This window comes from Bufo gargarizans, chromosome 6, assembly GCF_014858855.1.
Source record: "Bufo gargarizans isolate SCDJY-AF-19 chromosome 6, ASM1485885v1, whole genome shotgun sequence".
Taxonomy (NCBI): Eukaryota; Metazoa; Chordata; class Amphibia; order Anura; family Bufonidae; genus Bufo; species Bufo gargarizans.
In genome coordinates, this window is record NC_058085.1 from 138,014,008 (window position 1) to 138,033,581 (window position 19,574).

A 19,574-nucleotide genomic window follows, 5' to 3' on the forward strand; every position below is an offset into this window, starting at 1 on the left:
TTTGAGTAGCATCTACATAACACTACAATGTTTGAGGCAAGGTAGGATAGATTAGTGTGCAGTTTGCAATTTTTGTGGTACATTTTATATATCTATTGTAGAACAGCTCCCTCTTGTGGGGCTATAGCTGACATGGCAGTTTATTAACTTTTTTTTCTGACATCTTCAAGGGAATATATCAACTTTTTTTTTCTAAATCAAACCAGATACTGAAAAGTATTATTTTTTTCCATTCTGTTTTTATTTTCTGATTGGAGATATATCATTTCTTTTTATTCTGTATACATGAATATGGGGCCGCCATTTTTTCACACTATCTAGCTTTCAGTTTCACACTGACCAGTCAGGTTGCTGTTCTGACGGTTTGATGTGTAGCCCTTGTCTCTAAATTCCTGGCAACTCATAAACACATTATAGCTAAACTCTTATCAAACTAACAATAATATGGCTTAAAAGGGTTGTCCCATAAAAATAAAAATAAATCTACCTTTTTCAAACCAGCCCCTGGATCTGAATACTTATTTAAAAGGGGTTGTCCGGGCTTTTAATATTAATGACCTATCCTCAGAATTGGTCATCAATATCCGATCGACACCTTGCATCCCCGTTGATCAGCTGTATGAGGAGACGGCGCTCGCAGTGCGCCGCACACTATGTCTCCCGTCTCTCTTCCAGTTCACCACTGCTGTCTGACCCCCGCCGATCTGATATTGATGACCTGTCCTGAGGATAGGACATCAATATTAAAAGCCTGGACAACCCTATTAATTGCACTTAATTAAAAATTTAACACAGCCACTGCGTTATTTACTGAAATCCATCTGTATAGCACCCATGCCCTTTTTTTTTCTAAATTCTCTATCGTGCTCACTGAGGTTGACATACATGCTCAGTTCCATCCTTCAACTGCCACCAGCTTCAGCAGAAAGGACACGACCCCTGAGCTGCCATCTTGAAATAAAATTAGCAGAACAATTGTAGCAATGAATGGGCAGATCTCTGGATCCAGGGCTGGTTCTAAGATGGTTAAAGACTGTCATTTACTATATGATATCTGATTTTCATTTCCATTAAATTAGTGTTTATGAGCTGTCAGGAGTTCAGAGATAAGGACTAGAGTTGTCAGAGTAGCAACCTGACTAGTCAGTGTGAAACAGAAAGAAAGATACTCTGCAGATAGACTGAAACTTAAGGTCCATTCACACCTCCGTAAGTGTTTTGCGGATCCGCAAATTGAGGATCCGCAAAACACGGACTCCTGCAATGTGCGATGTGCAATTTGCAGACTGCACATCACAGACACTATAATAGAAAATGCCTTTTCTGATCTGCAATTGCGGTCAAGAATAGGACATGTTCTATTTTTTTCAGGAACGGAATTGCGGATCCCGAAAAAATGGATGCAGATCCCGGAAATGCGGAGTCGCATCCATTCCAGCCCCATTGAAAGTGAATGGGTCCGCAAATTGCGGAATGAATGCGGACCCAAATTACGGACGTGTGAATGGACCCTTAAACCTGTAGAACAAAAGCTGTTGAACATTTTTAATAAAGACCAACTGAAATAATTGAAAACATGATTTTTTTTGCCCAAAATGAGTAAATTGCACTCATAAAAAAAAATTGTTCCCAAAGGTGGTGTTAGCCTTTAATTGTTATTTCTTGTCTGAGATAACAGATTATTCTCTTTCTTTTGGTGAGGTTGAGACTGGGACATGTTCAGACTCTATAGTGTGCTCCTGCATTTGGCCTCCTATATATACATTCCTAAGCCATAAGCAATGAATGATCAAGCCTCCAATATACAGAAGGGAGTGTCAATATTTCCCCCACCTGGCGTATTAGACACCCCAGGAAAGTATTTTACATGTTTTACATGTGATTTGTATTGGCCTCTCCTTTATAAAAATTCTGCATACAGCAACGAATGGCCTATGGTCAGAGTTATCGGTATCGGTTAAATAAACTGCTAATAGTCCTGGAGATTTTTCTGTCGGTTAGCTGGTGTATTACGTCTTTTAAGAATGCAGGGTGCCTTTGTCTTACTCAAGGTTGTCAGAAGATTGCTGTAATATCTTAATATCTTTTTATTCTTTTGGTTCAGGTTTGAGAAGGGGCGTATCTATACATTTATCGGGGAGGTGGTGGTCTCCGTGAACCCCTACAAGAGTCTTCCAATCTATGGGAAGGATACAATAGAACAATATAAAGGAAGAGAGCTGTATGAAAGACCTCCACATCTCTTCTCCATCGCAGACGCAGCTTACAAGGCCATGAAGAGACGGTGCAAAGACACGTGCATAGTAATATCAGGTACTATTGCTGTAGTCACTCTTCATCTTTTGTGTCACAACATACTAAATGCTATCAAGACCTGGTGGGCTATTATATTAAACACCACTATGAGGAGCACAGCAGTTGATACATATAACAATACATTGAACTCAATAATTGAGTAGTATGCAATACATTCCTTAGCTCCCCCTAGTGCTGACAGCAAGCAGCCAATATCATTCAAATGGGTTGTCCAACATTTGTGGAAAAATGACCAAAAGCTCTGCATGTGAGGAACAGAAAGTACTTAGTAGATACATCTCACACTGAACCATCTCCTCCATTCTTGCCTGTCTCCTCCATCCTTGCCTGAAACAGCTCCTGGATCTTCAGATATCAACATCTGGTTTGATGTGTTCACTTGGGCAATGACTGCCACAGCGGTGACAGATGGGTGACACGTCACCACTGTGACAAGTCATTGGCTGCAGCGGCCACACAGCCCTCATGAAACAGGATCAGGTCTATATGATTCCTACTGCTGGTCCGGCCATGCTGGGGGGTCTGCAAAAAAGGTCCCCAGAGGTGAACATTGTTGACTTTTTCATCCTCATCATTTTTACCTCCTGTAGGTATTCCGTATTCATTTAATTCTATACTGGCTTATTTTTTGTATTGCAGGAGAAAGTGGTGCTGGGAAGACTGAAGCCAGTAAATACATAATGCAGTACATAGCCGCCATTACTAATCCAAGCCAGCGAGCCGAGGTGGAGAGGTATATAACCAGACGGCCCTGCTAAAATCTGTTTTTATTATTTCTTGGACACCATATAGATCCACTGTCTCCTATACAATTCCACAGGGTGAAGAATATGCTGCTTAAGTCTAACTGCGTCCTAGAAGCATTTGGAAATGCTAAAACTAATCGCAATGACAACTCCAGCCGATTTGGAAAATATATGGACATTAACTTTGACTTCAAAGGGGATCCTATTGGGGGACACATAAGTAATTACCTATTGGAGAAAGTAAGCAACAAATACTGAATGGTGGGAGCACTGTGGTGGGTGTTTTGACCATGCTAAACTTTTCACAGCACCAGGTGGGGGCTGGGGAGAGCCAGACAGATGTACCTTTTGTGAAGATTTTCTCCTCAGAAGTAGTTTGAATATGAAGTTTTATTCTGCCAAACCTTACTCCTGCAAGTGCCCAGGGTGGGGCTTCATTGTCAGGTGCTTTTTCCATTAAAGCGCTTCACAGCCTCTCTGTGCTCTTACTAATAGATGTACTGGTCACCTGGTTGGATGCTACACCTGTCACTCATAGCAGCTCAATTTAGCGAGCACTTGACATTGAAACCCTCCACTTGGCATTTGCAAGAGCAAAATCAGTCAAAATAAAACTTCATATTCACACTACTCCTGATAATAAAAGCTCCACAAAACGTATAATTGTATTGCTCTCTCCAGCCCCTACCTAGTGCTGTCAGCAGTTCTGCATGGTCAAAACTGCTGACAGACTCCCTTAAAGTCTTCAGTTTCTATAATAGAATTGTCCATTTATATGCAGTGCTGCTGGGGTTTAAACTTGTAGTTATGGCATTGTATATATTAATATGTTCTACCATTTAAAGGTCTGCTATATGGCCTATCTGATGAATAGTGGTCAAGTATCAAAGACCTATTAACTTATCTTAAATGGGTTGTCCCATAAAGGTCACTTGTCACCTATCTACAGGAATGGAGCGGTGGTCATTCAGGAGAACTGTCCCTCCATTCAATGCACTGTTCTAAAGATTGAATGGAGTGGCAGTTGGAATGCCCACTACTGTATTCAAACTCCTCCTTGCATCGAGGAGGAACAGAGGTGGCTCTGGACCCAGTTCAAGTGATCGATGGGACCCCCAGCAATCAGAAATTTTATCATTTGATAGGTGATAAATATTGTGTAGACACCCCCTTGAATTAAAAAAACATTGCCACTGGTCCTGATGAAAAATCTGTAATAAGCTCCCGCCTACCACTTGTCATTTATAATATTGGTGTCTTCTTATGTGGCAGAGGGGCCTTTGGGCCTCCTCAGGCACCGAAGCCCAGGTGCGGCTAGCACCTCTGTACCCTCTGTAGCTGCAACCCTGTTGCTAATGTGAAATAGTTAGTGAATTCATATTTCCATGTCTTTTCTTCTAGTCTCGGGTGATTGTTCAGCAGCTGGGAGAGAGGAATTTTCACTCCTTTTATCAGGTTGGTTTTTCCTGTTGATTAGAAACCTCAGTATTCCATATGAACTCATTTTTCTCTCCATATGTCTTCCTACCTCACAGTACATTCCTATATGATGCACAAAACAACAATTTCTTTCACACTGTACAGGCTTAGAATCTATCCAACCTGTCTCTTCATAGTGAGAGACGGGAGGGTGCTCTCTCTTTAAGACTCCATTCACACGTCCGTAATAATGGGTCCGCATCCGTTCCACAAATTGCGGAACGGGTGTGGACCCATTCATTCTCTATGGGGACGGAATAAATGCAGATAGCACACAGTGTGCTGTTTGCATCCGCATTTCTGGAGGGCGCCGACGTTCTTCTGGTCCGCAGCTCCAGAAAAAATAGAGCATGTCCTATTCTTGTCCGCAGTTGCCAGGGAATGCTAAAAGGGGAGGGGAAGGAAATTTTATGTGACCAGGTGACAAGAAAGTAGCCCCATGACTAATCTAATATGGCTATTTATGGCTATTTCTTATTTTGTAAAGGGAGGAGAAGGCAAGTACATTAAAGATTGGACTTACAAGTCTGCACAAAGTTACTGCATATAAGGATTAAAGGGGTTCTCCAAGATTTGCTAAAATCTGGCAGGGAGCAGGGGGCTTTATAGATTTAAAAAAAAAACTTAAAGAGGTTATTCAATGACTAATGTAAAAATGAAAATCAGACATCATATAGTACATGACAATCTCTTTCTAGCAAAGCTAGAACCAGCCCTGTACCTCACATGGATCCAGAGATCTCCCCATTCATTGCTCTGCTAGATTTATTTCAAGCTGACAGCTCAAGGGCAGTGTCTTTTCTGCTGCAGCTCAGGAGGCGTGTCAATGCTCTGCCTATCACAGCTCAGGAGACAGTTGAAGGATGAAACTGAGCATGTGCGGCCATCTCAGTGAGCATGACAAAGAAATGAGAAGAAGAAAAAACAGCAGATGGCGCTATACAGATACATTTTATTGAATAACTCAGTGGCTTCGCAAAATTTTTAATTACATGCAATTACATGGCCATTATATCATTTGTATCTGGCATTTTTAGCAATTTTCCTCTGGACATAATGAACATCTAGTTTGCAGTTCTCCCAGACATGATCCTTCCCCAAACAGAATTCAAAGCATTTTTCAAAGTGAAAAGCAATAAGCAGGGGGGAGGAGAGGTAAACAGCTGATAACATAAGAACTAGACATTTTTCACTGATAAAACATATTGCAAAGTTTCTCGTGGTCGCTTGTACTATTGATTTATGTAAAGTTTTGTGAAAGTACAGTGACTCTTTTTAAAGGTAAGTAAATGTTTTATTTTCTTTTACAAAGCCCTTTGTTCCCTGCCAAATTCTAACATATCTTGAAGATATCCTGTAAGCAGCCAAGTCACAACCAAATCTTATACAGTCCCTTGGAAATAATTTATTTCCTGCATCTCTAATTCATCATCAACATACAATGTTAGATTCTGATTTTCTTTTTATCTTTCTAGTTGATATTGGGATCACCTGAGCAGACCCTGCGTTCCCTTCACCTCCAGAAGGATCTCTCATCTTACACCTACACCCGATCCATGGTGCAGATGAAGGTGAGAACAGGTTATGAAAATATTACCTTTTAAACACATGAGCCCAGTGCCAATCCAAGTTCCTAATATTTTGCCCATAACTGTGATGGCTACGTACAATACGTACCTAATGCTATTCACCTCGCTTCTCATCCAGTCTTCCGTAAATGATGTTGGAGAATTCAAAGAAGTGTCAGAAGCCATGAAAGTGATTGGGTTCAAACCAGAGGAGATCCAGACTGTCTACAAAGTCTTGGCTGCTATTCTACATCTGGTGAGTAAGTAAGTGTGAGTATGTGGTGGAGAAACAGGAAAAAGTGTCAGTGCAAACATTACAGTGCGGTGAATCAGCTGCTATTGAGGATTGTTCAGAAGAAGTGTATGAAAACTGTCAGAACTCCTCTACAGCTGTGCAAATATACACATCTAGTGCAGCAATAACATAAGTCTATCATGCTAGAGCCAAGACATATACACACTGGTTTACAGGACCCAACCAGTAATCCACAGTATTAGTTTCCCTTATTAAAGGGGAAATACAGTAAAAATGACGTTCTGATAGATATTGTGACGGACCGCTTGGCACCCCCGACTGGGTGCCTGCGCCAATCGATGCTTCCTAGTGCTCACCAAGTACTTCCAAGCACTCCACCAGACACCATCAGCACTGCCAGTGTTACAGCTTGGCTGGGGTCTCGCTGTCCTCCACCCACCCTGGGCCCAAGACCAGGATCCAGCTTCCAGTGGGTAGAACCGTGTTGTAATCCCAGGGGAGTATAATACCGATAGCACTCCCCAGAGTAAATATAGCTGTTCCCTCCACACATGAGATGAGACTCTATGTTGAGGGTGAAACAAATCAAGAACTCTTTATTGAAGACCAACTCAGTATATATACAGTTCACTCAATCAAGCATGAACAACATGCAAACAGACATCCCCTCCCCAGTGTCTTAATGAAAGAATAGGGATAGAGGAGGCACATGTGATGGGATTATCTCCTGAGTGTATCATAGGGTGATCTACTGCTCTACCCCGGAGTCAGCTACTCCTAGAGTCAGCTACAGTGCCTTGCAAACGTATTCACCCCCCCCCCCCACCCCCCGACTTTTTTCATGTTTTGGTGCCTCACAACTTGGAATTAACATGGATTGTTTGAGGATTTGCATCATGTAATTTACAGAACTTTCCCACAACTTTGAAGATGTTTTTTATTTTTTTTATTGTGAAGCAAACAACAAATAGGACAAAATTACAGAAAAAGTCAATGTGCATAACTATTGACCCCCTGAAGTCAATACTTTGTAGAGCCATCTTTTGCGGCAATCACAGCTCCGAGTCGCTTTGGATAAGTCTCTATGAGCTTGCCACATCTTATCACTGGTATTTTTACCCATTCTTCCTTGCAAACGGCTCCAGCTCCTTCAAGTTTAATGGCGTGCGCTTGTGAACAGCAATCTTTAAGTCTGACCACAGATTTTCTATTGGATTGAGATCTGGGCTTTGACTAGGCCATTCCAACACATTTATATGTTACCCCTTAAACCACTCAAGTGTTGATTTAGCAGTGTGTCTGGGGTCATTGTCCTGCTGGAAGGTGAACCTCCGTCCTAGCCTCAAATCATGCACAGAGTGCTACAGGTTTTGCTGAAGAATATCCCTGTATTTAGCACCATCCATATTTCCCTCAACTTTGACCAGTTTCCCAGTCCTGGCTGCTGAAAAACATCCCCACAGCATGATGCTGCCACAACCATGTCTCACTTTGGGGATGGTGTTCTTTGGGTGATGTGTTGTGTTGGGTTTGCACCAGAGATAGCGTTTTCTTTGATGGCCGAAAAGTTCAATTTTAGTCTTATCAGACCAGAGCACCTTCCTTCATACATTTTGGGAGTCTCCCACATGCCTTTTCGCAAACTCACAACGTGCCTTTTTGTTTTTAGCTGAAAGTAATGTTTTTTTTCTGGCCACTCTGCCATAAAGCCCAACTCTATGGAGCGTACGGCTTATTGTCGTCCTATGTACAGATACTACAGTCTCTGCTGTGGAACTCTGCAGCTCCTCCAGGGTTACCTTAGGTCTCTGTGCTGCCTCTCGGATTAATGCCTTCCTTGCCTGGTCTGTGAGTTTTGGTGAGCGGCAGTCTCTTGGCAGGTTTGCTGTTGTGCCATGTTCTTTCCATTTGGTTATGATAGATTTGATGGTGCTCCTGGGAATCATCAAAAATTTTTTTTTTTTTTTTTATACTTAACCCTGTGTTAGGGTGGTAGTGTCAATTGAAGCTCACCTGAGTCAGAGGACACCCGAGCTGGAAGTATGGAGTCCAGTGGCAATGGCCCGCAGAAGCAGGAGGCAGGTAGCGTGGTCGATCAGTCCGGGTCGGCAGCAGAGAGGGCAGCGAGGTAACAGCAGGAGTAGACGGAGGCGTGGTTGGTGGTAAGCAGTGAGTCAATGCAGGCGGCAAATCAGCGAGGTCAAACGGTCCAGGTTGGCAACGAGGGTAAAACAGCAATAGTGGTGGAGGAGCAGAGAGGAAGCTTGCTACAGGCTTGGAGGCACAATAACCAGCAAAGGGCTGGGTTCAAGGGCTGGGTTTTATAGGGAAGTAGCAGGTGCAAGAGATTGGAATAATCAGCAGGTCAAGGCAAGGACAAGAGAGGTAGTTAGAAGTTAGCAAGAGAATAGTCCAAGGAGAGACGGTAGCCTAGTGGGTAGAGCTACCGCCTGGGACATGACTGGCCACGGGTTCGAGTCCTGACAGTACTCCCCCCCCCCTTCCAAGGTGACCTCCGGGCACCGCAGGGGAAGGTTTGTCTGGGTGACTCAGATGGAACTCCCTGACAAGTCTGGGGGCATGAATGTTCTCCTCCGGTTCCCAGGAGTTGTCTTCTGGAGGATAGCCTTTCCAGGAAATGAAGTATTGGATTTTGTCCCGGTGGAGTCTGGAATCAAGGATCTTAGAGACAATGTACTCCTCTTCGCCTTGTACCCTTACTGGTGGTGGGGGGGGGGGGGAGGATGGCGGCCAGGGAAGGTGTTCTCTACAAACGGCTTGAGAAGAGAGCAATGGAAGACTGGTGGAATGTGGGAGGTCCAGTCGGAAGGTGACTTCATTAATCCGACCAGAGATCCGGAAAGGCCCCAAGTATTTTTGGCCCAGTTTCTGAGCAGGTACCTTCAGTCTTAGGTTTCTTGTGGAGAGCCACACTTGATCTCCTATCTGAAAGTCCGGAGCGGGTCTACGATGTTTGTCTGTCGCCCGCTTAAAGCGTCTCTGAGCCTTAAGGAGATTATTGGAAATGTTCTCTTGTGCCTCTTGTAAATTTGCCAGGCGTTCGGCCACAGCTGGAAGCGTGGAAGTGATGGGCAGGCGTGGGATGAAAGCTGGATGCAGGCCAGTGTTGGCGTAGAAAGGACTGTAATGAGTGGAACTGTGTTCCGCATTATTGTAGGAAAACTCGGCCGTAGGAAGGTGGTCCAACCAGTCATCCTGCAAATAAGTGATGAAACAACGTAGGTACTGCTCGAGGGTCTGGTTCGTTCTCTCTGTCTGCCCATTAGACTGGGGATGGAAGGCGGAGGACAGGTTTACCGTGATCCCAAGGGCCAGGCAGAAGTCTTTCCAGAATTTAGAGGTGAATTGCACTCCTCAGTCAGAGACCACATCATCTGGAACCCCGTGTAACCTAAAGATTTAACGCAATACCAGGTCAGCCGTCTGTTTGGCGGTGGGTAGGCCCTTGCAGGGGATGAAATGCGCCATCTTGGTAAGGCGGTCCACGACAACCAAGATGGTGTTCATCCCTTTTGAAGGGGGTAGGTCAACTACAAAGTCCATAGAAATTGAACCCCAAGGGCGGGAGGGGATGGGGAGTGGTCGCAGCAGCCCCACGGGTGAAGAGCGGGGAGTCTTGTTGCGGGCACAGACCGTGCATGAGGAGACAAACCTTTTAGTATCTTCCTTATATGACGGCCACCAGAAGGAGCGGGACAGGAGTTCCTGGGTCTTTCTTGTACCTGGATGGCCAGCCAACTTGGTATCGTGGTTATATTTTAGTACCTCGAGCCGTGCCATTTCTGGTACATACAGTTGTCGATCCAGGTATACCCAGAAGCCACCCTTGAGGGTGAGGTTGACGTCTTCTGCTGGGTGGGTGAGGAAGGGGTCCTTTTCATAAGCCTTCTTGATTGACCCCAGGAGTTCCTTTGGGTAGGTAGCTCCCAAGACCTTTTTCTCGGGTAGAATGCTGGCTTGGCCCTTGTTGTCCTGTGAAGGTTCAGAGAACATCCTGGAAAGGGCATCTGCTTTGCCATTCTTCGACCCCGGGTGATATGTGATAATGAAATTGAATCGAGAAAAAAAAAAGGCTCCATCTGGCTTGTCTGGCGGAAAGCCTCTTGGCAGAACGGATGAATTCGAGGTTTCGGTGGTCAGTAAACACAGTTATGGGATTGATGGCCCCCTCCAATAGATGTCTCCACTCCGAGAAGGCATCTTTGATTGCCAGCAATTCCTTATTCCTGATGTCATAGTTCCTTTCTGCGGGGGACATTTGGCGAGAAAAGAAGGCGCAAGGGTGTAAAAGCATCTTTTCTCCCGTATGTTGTGATAGGACAGCGCCTACTGCGGTGTCGGAAGCGTCCACTTCGACTGTGAATGGCAGTTCGGGATTAGGATGGATCAGAATTGGAGCAGACGTGAAGAGGGATTTGAGCTTGGTGAAGGCTTCCTGTGCTTCGGGTGTCCAGGAAAAGGGCACAGTCTTTTTGGTTAACTGGGTAATTGGAGTAACGATTTTTGAGAAGTTCCGAATGAATTTTCGGTAAAAGTTGGCGAAGCCGACAAACCTCTGTATTTCCTTTTCATTCTTAGGGGGAGGCCAATCTATTACAGCCTGAATTTTCCGAAGATCCATACTCAGCCCTTCCGGGGAGATGATGTAACCGAGAAACTGGGTGGTGGTCTGTTCGAACTCGCATTTCTCGAGCTTGATGTAAAGAGACTGCTCGCGGAGTCTTTGTAACACCCTGCGGACATGTTCGCGATGTTGTTAGAGATTTTCCGAGAAAATTAAAATATCGTCCAGGTATACCACTACGAACAGATCTAGCATGTCCCTAAGGACGTCATTAATGAAATGTTGGAAAGTGGCTGGGGCATTGCAAAGTCCGAAGGGCATAACTAGGTATTCAAAATGTCCATATCGTGTGCGAAAGGCGGTCTTCCATTCATCCCCGGGGCGAATGCGAACCAGATTATAGGCCCCTCGAAGATCGAGCTTCGTAAACACCTTAGCTGCCCGGAGTCTCTCGAGAAGTTCCGAAATCAGGGGGAGAGGGTAACGGTTTTTTACCATAACATCATTCAGCTTGCGGTAGTCAATGCAAGGGCGTAGAGAGGAGTCTTTTTTCTCCACGAAGAAGAAGGGTGCTCCCGCAGGGGAGGTGGAGGGTCGAATGAAGCCCTTCTTTAGGTCCTCGTCCAAGTAGTCCTTCAGGGCCTTGAGTTCAGGCTCCGAGAGGGAGTAGATGCTGCCGAAGGGTATTTCAGCCCCAGGTAATAATTCAATTGGGCAGTCGTATGGTCGATGCGGGGGCAGCTTGTCTGCGTTTTTTTTGTCGCAGACATCCTGAAACTCGCTATATTGTGGAGGCAACAGCTCCTTGACAGTTGGTTCCGAGATGAAAGATTCTTTGGGCATTGGGGAAGCAGGTTCATGCAGACAGTTCGAAGAGCAGAACTCGGATGTGAACTGTAGACAGCGGGTTTCCCAGTCCACCGACGGGTTGTGAGTGGCTAACCACGGGATGCCCAAGATCACCGGAAACTTGGGGGAGGCAATCAAAGAGAAGTGGATCGTCTCGTGGTGGTTGGTTTTAATGTGGAGCTGTAAATCTGCGGTCTGATGTGTAACTGGCCCCGAGGAGAGTGGAGACCCATCCACCGTTTCCAGATCGATGGGGGCTGTCTTGGTTACAAGCGGAATGTTATTCTCGTGAGCAAAAGTTAGATCCATAAATTTGTCGCCAGCTCCGGAGTCGAGCATTGCAGAACAGAGAAGTCGTCGATCCCCGATGGTAATGACAATTGGAATGGTGAAGTGGGACCCGGTGGCTGCTAACTCAGTTGTCTCTGTCGTCACCGGTGGGGTTGCGGCCTGCCACTGCTCTCGCAGTTTAGTGACGGCAATGGTTCTGCGGGATTTGTTGGGGCATTTGATGGCAATGTGCCCTGGCTCCCCACAGTAGAGGCAGAGGCCTTCGGCCAGTCGTCGTTCTTTTTCTGCTATGGACAGAGTCTTGCGCACTGCGTCAACCAGCATTGGCTCAATGGGAGGTTGGGCGACCTGCTGGGTAGTAGAGGAGAAAGAGTAAGTGGGTCTGTCGCCTTGGAACCAGAGCCTTTCTTTCCTTCTCTCGGTGAGCCTCTGATCAATACGGACACACACCTGAATGAAGTCGTCCAAATCATCCGGGGCCTCAAGTCTGGCTAGTTCATCTTTGATCGCCTCCGATAGACCTCGCCGAAATTGGCTCCTTTGAGCAGCTGGATTCCAGTTGGTGTCTGAGACCCAGCGGCGGAACTCGGCGGCGTACTCGGCGACAGAGCGTCTTCCCTGTCGAAGACTGTGTAGTCTTGCCTCAGCTGTCGCACAACGATTGGGGTCATCAAAGACCTGGCTCATAGCTGTGATGAAAACATCCAGATCGTGCAGCAGACGGCTATCGATTTCCACGTATGGAGACGCCCATGCCAGGGCCTCGTCCGTCAAGAGGTTAACAATGAACAATACTTTCTTCTCATCAGTGGAAAAGGGGGCCGGATGCATCCGGAAGTAGATACGGCACTGATTGAGAAAGCCCCGGTACTGGCGACGCTCTCCATTGAATTTCGAGGGTAGTGGCATGCGGGTGTATGCAGCCGCGCCGCGTACGTCCAGGAGTTGCCGTTGGAGCTCAATGATCTCCCCCTGTTGACTCTGTACCTGGCCTTGGAGTAGTGAAAATTTCTCCTGGTAGGTGGTGCCGAACTCTTGCAGCTCAGACACCTGCTTGCGCAGGGTGGCCATTACGGACTCCATTTTTTTTTTAGGCTGGTTATTCTGTTAGGGTGGTAGTGTCAATTGAGGCTCACCTGAGTCAGAGGACAACCGAGCTGGAAGTATGGAGTCCAGTGGCAATGGCCCGCAGAAGCAGGAGGCAGGTAGCGTGTTCGATCAGTCCGGGTCGGCAGCAGAGAGGGCAGCGAGGTAACAGCAGGAGTAGACGGAGGCGTGGTCGGTGGTAAGCAGTGAGTCAATGCAGGCGGCAAATCAGCGAGGTCAAACGGTCCGGGTTGGCAACGAGGATAAAACAGCAATAGTGGTGGAGGAGCAGAGAGGAAGCTTGCTACAGGCTTGGAGGCACAATAACCAGCAAAGGGCTGGGTTCAAGGGCTGGGTTTTATAGGGAAGTAGCAGGTGCAAGAGATTGGAATAATCAGCAGGTCAAGGCAAGGACAAGAGAGGTAGTTAGAAGTTAGCAAGAGAATAGTCCAAGGAGAGACGGTAGCCTAGTGGGTAGAGCTACCGCCTGGGACATGACTGGCCACGGGTTCGAGTCCTGACACCCTGACTTATACTTCTCAACAACATTATCCCTTACTTGTTTGGAGAGTTCCTTTGTCTTCATGGCAGTGTTTGGTTAGTGATGTCTCTTGCTTAGGTGCTGCAGCCTCTGGGGCCTTTCAAAAAAGGTGTGTATATGTAATGACAGATCATGTGACACTTAGATTGCACACAGGTGGACATCATTTCACTAATTATGTGACTTCTGAAGGTAATTGGTTGCACTAGAGCTTTTAATGGGCTTCCTAACAAAGGGGGTGAATACATACGCACATGCCAATTTTCGGTTTTCTATTTCTAAACAATAGTTTTATTTATATATTTTTTTTTTCGCTTCACCAACTTAGACTATTGTGTTCTGATCCATCACATACAATTCTGATTAACAAAACATTGAACTTAAAGAGATTCTATCATGAGATTTTAGCCCTATAAGCTATACATATGCCCATGTCCGTACTAATAACATGAATCCTAAACTGGCCTTATTAAACCTGCTTGTGGCTCTATTAGCAAAAAAAAACGTTTTTTATAACCGGTCAATCGCCTACCTAAGGTGCCAAAGGGGATGTCTGTTAATACAGGGTGCCCAGCCGTCTGGTGCCCAGCGCCTCCTTCCCAGTCTTAATCGCCGCCCTCCTCACCTCAGCACCGCCTCTGCTCAGTCTGATGCACCGCGGACTCCTGGCAGCGGCTTAGTTGAGCCGGCGGCTCATGCGCACTTCGCTCAACGAAGCTGCTGCCAGGAGTCCGCAGCGCATCAGGTTGAGCATAGTGCGCAGGCGCCGAATCTGGCAGAGGGCCGGCCGGATCTGGCGGAGGCTGTGCTGAGGTGAGGAGGGCGGCGATTAAGACTGGGAAGGAGGCGCTGGGCACCAGACGGCTGGGCACCCTGTATTAACAGACATCCCCTTTGGCACCTTAGGTAGGCGATTGACCGGTTATAAAAAACGTTTTTTTTTGCTAATAGAGCCACAAGCAGGTTTAATAAGGCCAGTTTAGGATTCATGTTATTAGTACGGACATGGGATTATGTATAGCTTATAGGGCTAAAATCTCATGACAGAATCCCTTTAAGGCTGTAATGTAACAAAACACGAAAAAAGTCAAGGGGGGGGGTGAATACTTTTGCAAGGCACTGTATCTTAATCCCATCACTAACACATTCATTGGGAGTCTCAGTGCAGAGTTAACTCTTTTGGTGTTGCGGGATTCACACCCTGGACCTTTAATGGGCAATAGGAAAGATGTGGCCTATAACTCCACACATAAATCAGGTTAATAGTTCCTTGTAACCCCAAGAGGTCTGAAGGGGGTCTCCATAGTTCTGGGTCCATAGACCATAGGAAGGAGGCTAGTCCTTAGGCTTCTTCAGCAGCCCCATTGACGGTTCAATCCGTCACAGATATATGGGAGATCACATTAGTAGTCTGTGATCTTGGACCACCTTTGATTTGGACCCTATGGAACTTTCCATCTTTGGCGCTGCTAAAAAAGTTCTTGTGTGGAAAATCTAATTGTCTGAAATCTCTGTGCAAAACCAAAGGGTTTTAACACTCTGTGGAAACTTTTTATGCTGAAAATCGGTGGTACTCAAAGATCACAGATATCATCAATTTGGTCTTCTCAAATCGGTCTATGACATATCAGAAGATGATTTTGACTGGATTTCCTCTTGAATTAAATGATTCATTAGGAATGTAATTCAGTAGTTCTATGTGTATCATTCATATGTAACTATACTGATAAAGTATCCTAGACCGAAGTGCATCTAACTGGTACCAGTTGGTTTTCAACATTCAAGCTACCAGTCTTGTACAATTCTGCACCTTTAGTAAGTCCCAAACTGCAGGGAAACACAAAAGTTGGCTTTTTATAGTTAATGTTTCTACTTTGGCTGCTATGATGGTCTCTAAAATAACTATGCATGCGGTCACCGTCTGATTTTAATGTTTTTTATTTTTTTTAATCCCTTTATCAGGGGAACCTCAAGTTTGTTTTGGATGGAGATACCCCCCTGATTGAGAATAGTAAAGTTGTGTCCGTAGCTTCTGACTTGCTTGGCTCTAAATATGAACTTCTGGAGAAGGCTCTTCTGTACAGGACTGTGGCCACCGGCAGAGATGTTATCGACAAACAGCATACTGATCAAGAGGCTAACTATGGCAGGGATGCCTTTGTCAAGGTACAAACTGACTGGCTGCGAGGGTGATACAATGCTTGAAGGCATATGTCACTCCATGATGTTGGGATGAATGATGATTATATACGTTTACAGGCCATCTACGAACGTCTTTTCTGCTGGATTGTGAGTCGTATTAACGATGTCATTGATGTAAAGAAACAAGATGCTGCTCTCCATGGCAAAAACACAGTTATCGGTGTGCTGGATATCTATGGATTTGAGATCTTTGACAATAATAGGTATGAAGGCTTCCACAGATATTGGCAATTTTCTGATTCAATGGAGTCACCTTTTCTTTTTTTTTTAAAGCAGCCATATTAGTTGTCACTTTTGGTTAAACGTATCAGAAACTGTTCGGAAAACTAATGCTTTGTCATAGAACCTGATGACACAGTGACTGTTCTCCATCAGTTTCTGAGAAGGTTTCCTTTGGAGGTCTAGGTCCACCCTCCTGTCAGTCATGTCAGTTTCTAGCATGTTAATTCTTTCCAACTTATTGCCACTCCTGTAATAATATAGTCCCTTAGGTGAGGTATAGGTAGCATTTTTTTTTCAATATTACTTTCCACTCCAGTGATCATGTAGATTGTAAATGATTCTTTTATGGAGACTTTATCTTATGACTGGACTATTGTCAGGGGCCAGTATTGGTGCACAGTACGAGCAGTGGGGACTTCTGATAAGTCTGTATGCCCTAATAGCACATGTGTATGGTCAAGGGAGGGAGCCAGTATAAGACTTGGAATTGTGGGCTCTACTTTATGCTTCTAGTATGAAGGCAGCAAATTATGATGTCTTTAGTTTCGAATGGCCTACCTTCTAACTTTTCCATGTCTTTCAGCTTTGAGCAGTTCTGCATTAATTATTGTAATGAAAAACTACAGCAGCTGTTTATTCAGCTTGTCCTGACCCAGGAGCAGGAGGAATATAAGAGAGAAGGGATTCCTTGGAAGCACGTAAGTAGGCACATCATTGACCAGTGAGAAGAAATAGCTCAACCTTTGCAGTTTCTGAGCTCCATTTCAATAAACAACTGTGTTCAATAGCGATGATGACCTGGTGGCTTTTGGTTCCTCATTCATCTCCATTTTATACTTCCCACAGATTGATTACTTTAACAACCAGATCATTGTGGATTTGGTTGAGCAGCAGCATCGTGGAATCATATCTCTGTTGGATGACGCCTGTATGAATGTTGGAAAAGTGACAGACCCCATGTTCCTGGATGCACTGAACAAGCAGCTGGGAAAACATGCCCACTACTCCAGCAGGAAGGTAATGATAGTAAAATGAAGGATAGATGACAGTTTACCATAAAGCCACTCAACACTCTAGTAGGCTTTAGGACAACACTTATGCTCCTCATTATGCCATCTGGCTACTGGATCCTCCTGGGATCAGCTATTATTGCAGAAAAAGGGCAGTGTATTATACCTTTATCTTCTGACAAATTTCACCAAAACTAGAGGCACCTTTCACAGCCACTCTCTACTCTGAATAACAGAAGGAAGTCCCCAGGTGGGTATCCTCCCTCTATGACTTAAAGGGGTTCACCAGGATTTTTATATTGATGGCCTATCTTCAGAATCAGCTTGGCAGGGGTCCAACACCCCACAACCCTGCTGACCAGCTCTGTGTAGTGAACAGAGCTGGTTATTGCACCGCTGCTATCAATGAAATGAATGTATCAGCACTGCAGTAACCAGCTCTGTCCACTACACAATGGACGGAACTGTGTAGTGCCTGAGCTACTCCTAAGCAGATGATCATCAGGGTGTCGAACCCCGTAGACCATTAACATAAAATTCTGAAAAACACCTTTACATACCTACTGTATAGCACCTCATGTGGTGGATTTACTTGAAAATATATGCTCTTTCTGCAGCGGACCTTTGGAAAGTGTGTGGAGGAAGGGAGTGGTAGTAGCAGCAGTAGTGGCTCTGAGGGTGGTGGTAGTACTCACAGGTCACGGTGACGACCCCCATTCTTACACTCCCAAGGGTTGTGCAGTGATAGAAGGATGCACTCTTTCTTACTTGGGGACACGCCCTGGTATTGGGGTGCCCTTGATGTTGGATGTTTTGCTGTTGTTTGCAATAAATAAAGTCTATCTTTACTAGATTGATAAGGATTGTAGTAGAAATAGAAGCAAATGTCACAGTGCAATATTCTCTCAATATCAGTGTATAGAACACAGCAATGATTGTGGTGAATGAACTGATGATTTTTTTTTCTGGTATTGAGCCCCTAGGACGGAACTCAGTGCCGGAAAAGAAAAACGCTAGTGTGAAAGTACCCTTGAACAAGCACAATACCTTGCTGTCTGAAACTTTTCAGTTTGTCAGTTGTATACCTTCTTAGATGTCTGGTCTCTCTCTTTCTCTGGGTTCTTTAGTAGTAGGATTACTTCCGTGGCAACTGTATGCTCAGAGACAAGGGTTCTCTGAGCTTGGGCCTAGCTGGGCAGGAGGTCGAACAGATATGTCTTTCATCCAGGCTCCTTCAGACTAGACTCTCTCAACACTAACTAGTCAGGGGGCAGACCTAGTCTATCTCCTGACAACCTAACACAAGATGTTAGCCATATGTTGTCCATAAAATGCCATTATGTGCACGTCCATAACAAATCACAACCCATAACTCAAGAAACATTGCATTAACTCTGTCACTGGTAACTAACCTTTTGCAGTAGACCTTCTGGGGTACTGCATTTGTCTAATACAAGACCTATGTGGGAACTACCATGGCCCAGTGGTTAGAACTGCTCCCTTGTAGCTCTGTTGTCCAGGATTTGATTATGATCATTGGCATACTCTTCATGGATATTTTATGCTTGCACAGCTTTCCTCTGTCTCTACAAAACGTACTATTAGGTCAGCTATCTTACTATGAAATTAGCCCTAATGTGTGTAAGATGGGGGAATTAGATAGTGAGCCTTCCAGCAGGCAAGGACCAATATGAGAGAGTCCTGTTAGCACTATATAAATGAGAGGAAATAATTATCGGAGTTTAAGACCCCATACACATTAGTCTATTTTTGGTTGAACACACCATGACTCACCCAAGTCACTGAATTTCAGCACCCAATCCTTTTGTTCTCCCAGGTGATCAAGCAATGCCATAGGTGTCTGACAGCAGCTTTCTCCCACCTCCCTATTGAGTACACATGCACACTCGGCCCAACCAAGTGTGTATGAAGAATCGGGAGAGAGTTGTTAGCTGAACAAGCATTCGGAGCATGGTGTATGGACACCTTTTCTTTTAAAAAGTCTTGTCTTGTCCAAAAGTAGTGGAGAACAGGCTGATTTCAGCCATCTGTAACTTCTTGGATAAAGTGCAGCCCAACAGAACTTACATGTTAATCTTTGTAACTTTCCAGCAGCTGATTGAAGATTTCTCGCTATGCTCAGTAATAGGTAGAAATCTGTCAATCAGGGGCTGGAGGGCGGGGGACATTATGAATGTCATTGGGCTTCCTGCTGGCAGCAGACTTCTTGCTGACTGTGCGCAGTAAATTTGTAAATCTGCTGCACTTTACCACAGAAGTGATGGAACCATGAAATCAACATCTCCGAGAGAGCAGCATAATGCAGCTGACAGGTTCCCTTTAATAGCGATGATGTCTACATAATTCTTAAAGGAGTTTTCTGGGAGTTCAATCTTGATGGCCTATCCTCAGTGTAGGTCATC

The 19,574-nt window shown here is 45.0% G+C and overlaps 1 protein-coding gene across 1 annotated transcript in view; it reads left to right on the plus strand.

Moving 5' to 3' along the window:
- MYO1D (myosin ID) overlaps window positions 1–19,574 on the plus strand; it is a 97,899-nt gene that overhangs the window by 51,038 nt on the left and 27,287 nt on the right. Inside the window, exons 2-11 of the mRNA XM_044297365.1 lie at window positions 2,105–2,313; window positions 2,956–3,049; window positions 3,137–3,302; window positions 4,464–4,517; window positions 6,017–6,112; window positions 6,249–6,365; window positions 15,680–15,883; window positions 15,977–16,122; window positions 16,725–16,839; window positions 16,988–17,158. Of these exons, the coding sequence (XP_044153300.1) occupies window positions 2,105–2,313; window positions 2,956–3,049; window positions 3,137–3,302; window positions 4,464–4,517; window positions 6,017–6,112; window positions 6,249–6,365; window positions 15,680–15,883; window positions 15,977–16,122; window positions 16,725–16,839; window positions 16,988–17,158 (1,372 nt within the window). The remainder of the gene's footprint in view (window positions 1–2,104; window positions 2,314–2,955; window positions 3,050–3,136; window positions 3,303–4,463; window positions 4,518–6,016; window positions 6,113–6,248; window positions 6,366–15,679; window positions 15,884–15,976; window positions 16,123–16,724; window positions 16,840–16,987; window positions 17,159–19,574) is intronic.